Raw genomic sequence first — 10,412 nt, 5'->3', positions numbered from 1 at the left:
GCTGTCCCGGTTTCTGATTTGATCCCAGAATGTCCCAATTTCCTCAGGGTGTCCCTATTTTCATTGGAGAAATGTTGGAGGGCATGAAGCGGTATATAAATTTTAAGAAATAAATGATTTCAACCAAGCCAAATACTAAACAACGTAAAAATGTTCCTCAGAAACATCCTGCTGCTTCTCTGCAGGTTATCAGAACCTGCAAAAAGTTATGAGGAGATGTGGCTTTCAAGGAAACAGCTCTGAGCATGCTCATGATGCTGGGCTCTTCTACAAGACTTTCTGATATAGTGACTGTTAGATAGCCATCAAAACAACAGAGAGGAAGCCTGACCAAAGGGCTGAAAAGCCAGCAGTCTTCCTAATGTTCCATTCTAATATTCAGTTGTTATACTTTTCATATGGTTTTTCTGCCCAGAGACATGTGGGAGAGATATCTTTGTCTTAACTAGAGATCTTAAGACCTTATGGGAGCAGGAAAAAAGGGGGAACCATTATATTCCCATTTTTCTCTTCCCCCACCTTATTTATTATCTTCTGAGATTTTTTCAGGCATTCACATCTCTAGCCAAAGTTTTGAGTTAGGATTGACTGAATGGCGCAGAAAGCTCCTTGGTCAGAGACAGAAATGCCTCCACAAGCTTCTGTAAGTTCACTGAAGTATAAACTGTGGGGGGGGGGGGGGAGGAAAGGGTGTGTGGATTTGAGATTTTTTTGGGAGGGAGGATGAAAATAAATAAATACTTGACGCTCTCATTGGGGGATGTGCCTGTTTTAAGCCTCCAGGAATTATAATATCTGACTACGGTTTCATGAATGCAAGTTAGTAAAGGTAAAGGGACCCCTGACCGTTAGGTCCAGTCAAAGGCGACTATGGGGTTGCAGCGCTCATCTCGCTTTCAGGCCAAGGGAGCTGGCGTTTGTCCACAGACAGCTTTCGGGGTCATGCGGCCAGCATGACTAAACCGCTTTTGGTGCAACAGGACACTGTGACAGAAGCCAGAGCGCACGGAAATGCTGTTTACCTTCCCACCGCAGTGCCGACCTTCCGACCACAGTGCCGATTCGAACTGCTGACCTTCTGATCAGCAAGCCCAAGAGGCTCAGTGGTTTAGACCACAGTGCCACCAACTCCTTATCCTAATTTAAGTAGATATCAGTAGCAATAGGGTGCACAATATATGGTTTACTCCAGGCTCAGTAACAGGTAGCTATGGCATTGTTGTCGGCGTAAACTTCAATCAGACCTAACCATTGATCATGCTGGCTGGGGCTGATGGGAGTCCAAAATACCTGGAAGTTCATGAGTTCTCTATCACTGAAGTAGACAGTAGGCTGAATAACTGGTGTTTTATTGCTGGTGTTCTGCAATATTCATTTCATGCTTTTTTGGTTAAATCTATTTATGGTCATGAAACTTGTGTTTTGCTGTTGCTCTAGCTCAGAAACGATCCATTCATTCATTTCAAGGAGTCAAAAAGGGTGAGGTTTTTTTTAAATTAAATAGTATCTCAGTTTTATTTCTTGGACTCATTTAAAGGTTACACAACCAACTTATAATAACAGTTGCAGTTTCTCCGCAATGTGCAAAAAAGGAGAATACAGCAAAATAAATATCCACATAAATAAATAAATAAGCAACATTGTTTAAAAAAAATCATCACGTCACAAGGTATTATTTCCCTTTTGAAATCACCGCTTTGGTGGCAACACATGCAGGATTTCAACATGAAATACGCTATGTACCACGAGAGTGAGCAAACTCATAACAGCTCGGGTACTCTGGTGTCAGATTACATCTTCGATGTAAACATTACCAACCAAGAGAATTTTTATCCTCTCTTTCTCGGTAAACTGGGAGAGGACATTGCCCGCAGGGCCATCCTCCCCCAAAATTCAGGAGCAGTCCATGTAACATACATAATTACACCGGTATATTCAATTATTAACAGATATACATAGTATATATATATACAGCTGATCTGAGTTTCTGGAGCTGGGTTCAAAGGAGCACAACTCCCCTTATTTTTGGTATTCACTTATATCTCACAGAACCACATAACTCTGCCTCCCTCCCTCTCTCATACACACACACAAGCACACTCACAAACCCACACTCTTGTTTCTACTGGGTTATCTATATTTCATCTTTTTTCCCTGAATTGGTGTGACAAAAGAAGCACGCATCCCACATCCTTTCAGACTACCAACCATACGCCCACTGGCTATATAAATAAATAAATAAATAAAAATAAATAGGGTTGATTAAAAATAAACAACAACAACAACATAAGTAACACTGCGTCCTATCTCCCCAGAGCAGAAGTAGCCTCCTTCGCTGGGGTGCCAATTCAGGGTTCAGTCTCTTGTTCCTCATCCTCAAATTTGTATTTTGATTGATGGAGTAGGAGGACCAAGTGAGTTGTAACTATGGCACAGCAGGAGAGTCTTTTTTTCTTTTTTTTACTCCATGGCAACGATCCCAAAATATATCTGTCCCTGTTGGGCAAAGTCCAGATACTGAGGAGATTCGGTTTTGGACCACAGGCGGTCCCCTTTGTTCAACCTGAAGACAGCCCCCTGGTAAATGGATTCGAACCACAAATTCTTTTGGCCCTGGGCGGTTCTTCCAGCCTCACAAGCGGACTTGATGGACTTCAGCAATTCCACGTTCTTGTTGAACTGCGAGGAAAACCACGAGATGGTGTGGCTGAGCAGCAAAGGGGATTCCGGGCAGGTGTCGCTATGGAACATGACCTGAGAGTAGACGAAATAGAGTCCGGTTGAAGGCACCACAAGGGAGTTGTCTCTTTTGTCCAGCTGCATGCCGTTCTCAAGTATGGAGGGCGCCACGTCTGTGGTCCAGAACAGTTGCTGGCCGTGAGCTCGGGAAGCTGCAAAGGGAAGGGAAAAAACCAGTCAGCATCAAAGGTTCGTCAACATGTGCTAAGAGGCTTCGGCCTACAAAGTTTCAGTGTTAGTCCCCTGAAGGCAATTTTGGTTTGACCTAGCGCTTTGGTGGAGCAGAGAGTGCGAGGCCAATCCTTGCTTTGACAGGCCATTGGGCAAAACCATATTAACCTCATGTGTGTGTGGCCCCAACAAACTCTGGCAGCAACTACATGGGAGAAAGGCCAAGCTTTGGCGTCTCAGAGAGGCTTAACGGAATGCTAAGTGTCCCTATTTTCCAGGTACAGTCCCAGATTTACAGAAGCCGTTCCAATTTCTGATTTGATACCAGAATGTCCCACTTTTCCTTGGGACATCCTCAGTGCTATTTTTCTAGAAAAGAGGTACCAGAACTCACCATGATCCCCACCTTTGTCCTCTTAGAATGACAATGGCGCCCACATGAGAGCTACCAGAACTGAGTTCCGATTGGAAAAAAAAGCCCTGGGTGTTCCTATTTTCATTGGAGAAATGTTGGAGGGTATGGTAAAGGTAAAGGGACCCCTGACCATTAGGTCCAGTCGTGGCCGACTCTGGGGTTGCGGCGCTCATCTCGCTTTATTGGCCAAGGGAGCCGCCGTACAGCTTCCAGGTCATGTGGCCAGCATGACTGAGCCGCTTCTGGCGAACCAGAGCAGCGCACGGAAATGCCGTTTACCTTCCCGACGGAGCGGTACCTATTTATCTACTTGCACTTTGACGTGCTTTCGAACTGCTAGGTTGGCAGGAGCAGGGACTGAGCAACGGGAGCTCACCCCGTCGCGAGGATTCGAACTGCTGACCTTCTGATCGGCAAGTCCTAGGCTCTGTGGTTTAACCCACAGCGCCACCCGCGTCCCAAGAGGGTATGGTAAGACTTCCCTTTTTCACCAAAGAAATGTAGGAGAGTATGGAATAGGACACCCCCATTTTCATCGGAGAAATATTGAAGGGGACATCTCTATTTTCATCAGAGAAATGTTGGAGGGTATGAAATAGGATGTCCCCCGTTTGGTGGGTATGTTTCAGTGCTGGATTATGCAGGAGGCCTGGACTGAATGATGAGTCAGGCTGTGGGGAACCCAGATTCAAATGGAAGTTCAATGGCTAAGTTTCGACCAGCCATCATCTCTTATCCTAACCCAACTGGGCCAACATTTTAAAGCACTTTATATGCTCAACAACTCTGTAATCATTTCTTCACAACAAACCCCTTTCAAGCAGCTTAGAAAATAGGTCTCACCTAGGGCATGGGCAGCTGGTTTCCTGGACATCAGAGCTTGCACTTTCATCGTCTGCGGCAACCCTCCTGCAAAGACAAAAAGAGGACAGGCGGTCAGACAACGCATCCTCTCAACTTCCTTCCTTTAAAGATCCCACACGGGGCTGGGTTAACCTGCTACTGCAGCATTTTCTGTTTGCTGAAGAACCAGCATTTTAAAATCGCCTGGAGGTACTGATGGTCTAGCCCAGGGGACCTCCGGCTTGTGGGATCTAATGTGCATTTGACTACAACCCCAAGATCCAGCAAGTGTATCACAGTGCAAAAGGCATATGCTAAGCACATAGTGCCTCTGAGCAGTTGCTGAAGGTAGACATTGGTTTTGAGAATCAGAGAGGCTGCTGTACCCAGCATATGTTGAAAGAAGAAGAAGAAGAGTTTGGATTTGATATCCCGCTTTATCACTACCCGAAGGAGTCTCAAAGCGGCTCACACTCTCCTTTCTCTTCCTCTCCCACAACAAAACACTCTGTGAGGTGAGTGGGGCTGAGAGACTTCAGAGAAGTGTGACTAGCCCAAGGTCACCCAGCAGCTGCATGTGGAGGAGCGGGGAAGCGAACCCATCGCTCTTAACCACTACACCACACTGGCTCTCTCCTAAGAACATGGCACCCTCCTAAGAATCCTGGGAACTGTAGTTTGTTAAGGGGGGCAGGGATTGTAGCTTTTTAAGAGTAAACTACAGGATCCTTTGGGGGGAAGCCATGTGCTTTAAAAGTGCGGTGTGTACGCAGCCTCAGAACTGAGCCAAAGTCCTTGCACCCCGAAATCCATTGCCCTGACAGAATGGGGAAGGTTTCTCTTAAGAAAAAAAAATGCTGTTAAGAAGAACTTACCAGAAAATGGGCTTCCCTTTTCCTTAGAGTCCTGAACAAAGAAAGAATTGGGGAAACGGGGTAAGTACATTTGTAGCGACAACAATGAACAATACAGTGATAGTGCAAAATGAGCTGGAGCTAGAATGTCCGATATGTGGGAGGCATGTTTGGGGGAGCCTTCCAAATAGGCAGAACTACAGAGTAAAAAAGAGCTAAGTGCACATTAACTACCCTACAGAGCTGCAACGGGCACATTTTTGGTGATAAGTCCCAGAGGTGATGGTGGGCTGAGTTCAAGTACATCACCAATTGTGACCTTGTGAACATTTTTTTTAAAAAATTGAATATCACAATCTTGGTTGTTATTATTTTTAATTCGCTGTGGGATCCTTAATTTTAAAAGCCCTTAACTTTTATAAGGCAACGGTGCGCATTCAGTGTGTGCCTTGGTTCTTCAAAAAGCCCCTAAATCTTTCAGCACTCATCAATGGGCTTGTTGGGAAGGCGGGGGGAAGCAACTCAAATTAAAATAGCACGAATTCATTGGTGGTGGTGGTGATTGCCAACAGCTCAGAGCTATTTATTTTATTTTTCATTCATTTATTTTAATCCATTTGTAGCTCCTCTTTTCATCATTCAGTGATGGAGATAAGCATTCCCTCCCTCTCTGAGGATTTAGATTCAGGGGTCAGCAAACTTTTTCAGCAGGGGGCCGGTCCACTGTCCCTCAGACCTTGTGGGGGGCCGGACTATATTTTTTTGGGGGGGGGAATGACAAATTCCTATGCCCCACAAATAACCCAGAGGTGCATTTTAAATAAAAGGACACATTCTATTCATGTAAAAACACCAGGCAGGCCCCACAAATAACCCAGAGATGCATTTTAAATAAAAGGACACATTCTACTCATGTAAAAACACGATGATTCCTGGACCGTCCGCGGGCCAGATTTAGAAGGTGATTGGGCCGGATCCGGTCTCCAGGCCTTAGTTTGCCTACCTATGATTTAGAACGTCTTTGCAAATTTCACGCAAACCCGGCAAATCTTTACTAAGGAAGACCAACCCCTGATCTCTTTCTACCTCTCCCGCACACACAGAGAGAGACACACAGAGATACGAATATAGATAGATGATAGATAGATAGATAGATAGATAGATAGATATAGATAGATGATAGATAGATGATAGATAGATGATAGATAGATGATAGATAGATAGATAGATAGATAGATAGATAGATAGATAGATATAGATGGGTAGACAGATAGACAGATAGATAGAGATAGATAGAGATGATAGATAGATAGATAGATAGATAGATAGATGATGTAGATGATAGATAGATAGATAGATAGATAGATGATAGATAGATGTAGATGATAGATAGTAGATAGAGATAGATGATAGATGATAGATGATAGATGATAGATGATAGATAGATAGATAGATAGATAGATAGATAGATAGATAGATAGATGTTCCTTACCTGGGATTCAGATTGCTTGAAAGCGCCAAACTGCAAAAGCGCAAAGACGAACGTGGCGCCCAGCAGCAGCAGGAGGGAACAGATGCTGAGGCATTTCCAGTGGCTCTCTTTCTGCGGCTTTTCGCGCACCACCACCACGTTGCTCCCTTTCTCCACGTCGTACACCAAATGCTCGGAGCTCATAGCTGGCTGGTGCGTTTCGGTCAAGAGATGCGCTCCTGCTGTTGCCGCCGCCGTCGCCGCTTGGCACGAGGTGGAAGAAGGATCCAGGGAGGGTTTCAAATCAACAGGTGGAAAGCGACGGGCAGATCTTTTCTCCAGGCGGGTTTCAGCCACGGGTTTAGATCAAAAGAGGCAAGAGCGGCGAGTGGACTTTTGCCAAAAGCTACACCAGTTCGGAGGAAGAAAGAAAAGTTTTCGCAGGTGTCTGCTGCGCTCCTGCTCTTCTGCGGCTTGAATTCTCTTTGTGAATGGGTGTTGCTTCCTCTGTCTGCCTCCTTTAACCCTTCTTGACTTCCCCCGCAGCTTGTTCGAGAGGAGAGCGAGTGCTTCAGGGCTGCTGCTGGCTCTGCCTTTTAAACCCTGTCGGGGAGAGCCTTTCAAACTTCCCCGCCCGCCCACAGCGCGAGGCTCCCAAGAGGAAGAGGAAAAATTCTGTAACAGAAAGAGGAAACTGGTAATAGAAAGCCTGCTGCTGACGGGGCATCCCCCAAAAAAGGCTCTCTGTGGCGGCAGCGTGGTGTTGGTGCTGGTGGCTTGAAGCGAAGGGGAGGAACCCCCCCCCCACACACACACCCTGGCACACACACACCCCTGGCTTCCAGCCAGGATAGGCTGTACTAGCCCCTAAACTGATTTTAGAACTTTGAATTTATTGTTATTCATGCTTTTATGCCGATTTTTATGCTGTTTCTTGTTGTATCACAATTAAGTGTTTTAAATTTGTTGTTAGCCACCCTGAGCCCAGTTTTCTGAACCGGGCAGGGCGGGGTATAAATAAAATTATTATTATTATTATTATTATTATTATTATTATTATTATTATCATCATCATCTTAGAGAGACAACAGTTGACTTGGTGTTTAGCAATTTCCCGTGTTGAAGGAGCAAACTGTTTTGCCGTACAATTGAGAGAATGGTGTTAGCTACAAACCACACATCATCATCATTATAAGTCACTGTATTTCTTGCCCACCCTTCACCACAAGTTCCCAGGGCAGATTGCTATTATTATTATTATTATTATTAAAAAATCAGTATTGTAATTATTTAAAACAAGGCCAGAGGCAAAGAGGTGGGTCTTCGGCATTTTGCAAAAGAGAGGTACCACATGCATCTCTGTGGGGAGGGTATTCCACAGCTTAGGGGCTGCCACAGAGAATGCCCTCCCTTGGGTCATGAGCCCCCAAACTTCCAGGGGCGGGGGTGGCACATGAGGCCTGAGATCAGATCTCATGCCTTTAAAAGGGAGAAGCCCGGCTGGGCAGGGCATTGAGTTATCCCTCCCCCTCCTTTTGACATTTCTCAGATCTAAAAGGTGCTGCAAGCTGACTCCTAGGGGCCAAGGTCCCTTCAGAGCCCCCCTTAACATATTTGAGGGGGCTGTCCCCCCCTCCAAAAGTTGATGGGCATTGCCATTCCAATGGGATGTATGCGCAGCATCACGTGATGAATTATGCACAGTGGGGCTTACCTGGGCCACCCCAAATCTTTTATTCAAGCCGTACACTACTGGTTTTCCCAGTAGTGATGTATGGAAGTGAGTAAAGAAGGCTGATCGCCAAAGAATTGATGCTTTTTGAATTATGGTGCTGGAAGAGACTCTTGAGAGTCCCATGGACTTCAAGAAGAACAAACCTCTCCATTCTGAAGGAAATCAGCCCTGAGTGCTCACTGGAAGGACAGGTCCTGAAGCTGAGGCTCCAAGACTTTGGCCACCTCATGAGAGGAGAAGACTTCCTGGAAAAGACCCTGATGTTGTGAAAGATGGAGGGCACAAGGAGAAGAGGACGACAGAGGACAAGATGGTTGGACAGTGTTCTCGAAGCTACAAACATGAGCCTGACCAAACTGCGGGAGGCAGTGGAAGACAGGAGTGCCTGGCGTGCTCTGGTCCATGGGGTCACGAAGAGGCGGACACAACTAAATGACTAAACAACAACAACAGCATGGCTGCAAGCTGTACATTGGATGAAGACAATACACCAGCACCACACAGATGCTTGTTTCTGTTTTAGGTATTCATTTGTTTGCTTACTAACTTTCACCTCCTCGCATTCTTCCATTATGGAGCCCAAGGCTCTCTGCCTGGAGGTCTCCCATCCAGACCCTGACCAACCCCAGACCTGCTTAGCTTCAGCAAGGTGGTGGCCACATGTGTCATCAGGTGATACCTTGAGACTGCTATGGGCTAATAACCATGCTGCCCTGTTTGGTCATGTTGTGCGGATGCCTGATGATCGTCTTCCAAAGCAACTACTCTATTCTGAACTTAAAAATGGAAAGCGTAATGCTGGTGGTTAACAAAAGAGGTTTAAAGACTGTCTCAAGGCAAATCTTTAAAAATGTAGTATTAAAAATGTAGTATAAACACTGACAACTGGGAAACACTTGCCTGCGAGCCTTTACCAAAGGTGTCATGGGCTTTGAAGACACTCAAACTCAGGACGCAAGGGAGAAACATGCTAAGAGGAAGGCACACTTGGCAAATCCACACCTTGATCAGCTCCTGCCCGGAAACCAATGACCCCACAGTGGAAGGACGTGTGGATCCAGAATTAGCCTATACAGTCACTTACAGACTCATTGTTAAAACCGTGTTTGTGGAAGATAATCTTACTCGGCTACAAGTGATCGCCAAAGAAGAAGACCACCACCCTCACCTGAAGCCTTGCCTGGCACCAGCATTGGTTTTGTTTTATTTTTAATCTGCTAGTCTCATCCTTGTGATTTTGTCTTCTGTTTTTTAATCTTGCAAACTGCTCTGAACTTACCGTAGTTCTGATGCAAGGCTGAGTAGTTATATGTTATGCTCTTTATCAGAGGCACTTCTACCTGGCAAATTATCTTGCACATGGTGCTCTCCGTGCATGCAGGTTTTCCCCAGCAACCACACAGCACTTCATCAAATGCCTATGTAAAAAACAAAACCTGCAGAAACATTAAATCTTTATTAAATGGTGGGGAGGGGACTATGGGATGCTATTATGATGAGGATGACGTTTTGCAGAAGCTACGGGTGTAAGAAGGCATCGCTTTCCCTTCCTCCCTGTGTTCATTGCAGTGCTGTTTCTGTTCCCCTGCAGTTCGCCTTCTGCCCAAACCTGTGTTATTTTATCACACTGTCCACTGTGACAAAATTAGGAAATTTGCGTAATTCATATCATTTGCGTAAAGTATGTTGCCATGATGTTATTCCAACTCGATTAATTTCAGTGCAAATACATTGGAAAAATTGGGGGGGGGGGAGACAATCAATTAAGTATCATTTGCTGACTGAAAGCAACAACAACAAGGAGTATTGATCGTATTTGCTGGGTTGATTTCCATTCCAGTTCTGATGCGAATAGGCAGCTGCAGTTTCTGTTCCTTTTTCTGTTTTCATCAGAATTCTCCAACATCCATTACACAAAACCTGCATTCATGAGAAACAGTGAGTTCTCTCTGAACTGCACCTCATAGTTGCCTCTGACTGGACATCACCATCTAGGAATCCTGTACCTTTTTCCTTTTTCTTCCACGTGGAAGCAGAAGAGTGTTCAGAACCTGCCCTTAAACACACAAATTCAAAAAGCCTTTTTTTGGAATCAATGGCTATGTCTGAAGGCTGTCTGCATTTAAGGGGAGCAGGTGGTGCTGTGGTCTAAACCACTGAGCCTCTTGGGCTTGCTGATCGGAA

General features: G+C 45.3%; 1 protein-coding gene across 1 annotated transcript; it reads right to left on the bottom strand.

Annotated features, from left to right (window-relative positions):
• Positions 1 to 1,651: 1,651 nt before the first annotated feature.
• On the bottom strand, positions 1,652 to 9,558 carry LOC308470074 (tumor necrosis factor-like). The gene is made up of 5 exons (XM_080993335.1): positions 9,504 to 9,558; positions 6,515 to 7,144; positions 5,044 to 5,074; positions 4,169 to 4,234; positions 1,652 to 2,891 (listed from the first exon to the last, which is right to left on the bottom strand). Exons 2-5 carry the CDS (start codon positions 6,695 to 6,697, stop codon positions 2,461 to 2,463), a joined length of 711 nt encoding a protein of 236 aa, XP_080849461.1. The 5' UTR covers positions 6,698 to 7,144; positions 9,504 to 9,558; the 3' UTR covers positions 1,652 to 2,460.
• Between the last annotated feature and the right edge of the window lie 854 nt (positions 9,559 to 10,412).

Source organism: Podarcis pityusensis, assembly GCF_964106645.2.
Source record: "Podarcis pityusensis genome assembly, chromosome: 2".
NCBI lineage: Eukaryota > Metazoa > Chordata > Lepidosauria > Squamata > Lacertidae > Podarcis > Podarcis pityusensis.
The sequence above is the reverse complement of the archived record's forward strand: the minus strand, read 5'-3'. Positions and strand labels throughout refer to the sequence as shown.

Bases quoted from the DNA above. Each gene is read 5' to 3' on its own strand.
- LOC308470074 (XM_080993335.1), bottom strand. From the start codon at position 6,697: ATGAGCTCCGAGCATTTGGTGTACGACGTGGAGAAAGGGAGCAACGTG. The intron at 4,235-5,043 runs GTAAGTTCTTCT...TTGTCTTTGCAG, and splicing joins AAAGGGAAGCCCATTTTCTG to GAGGGTTGCCGCAGACGATG. The intron at 2,892-4,168 runs GTGAGACCTATT...TTCCCTTTGCAG, and splicing joins ACCAGCTGCCCATGCCCTAG to CTTCCCGAGCTCACGGCCAG.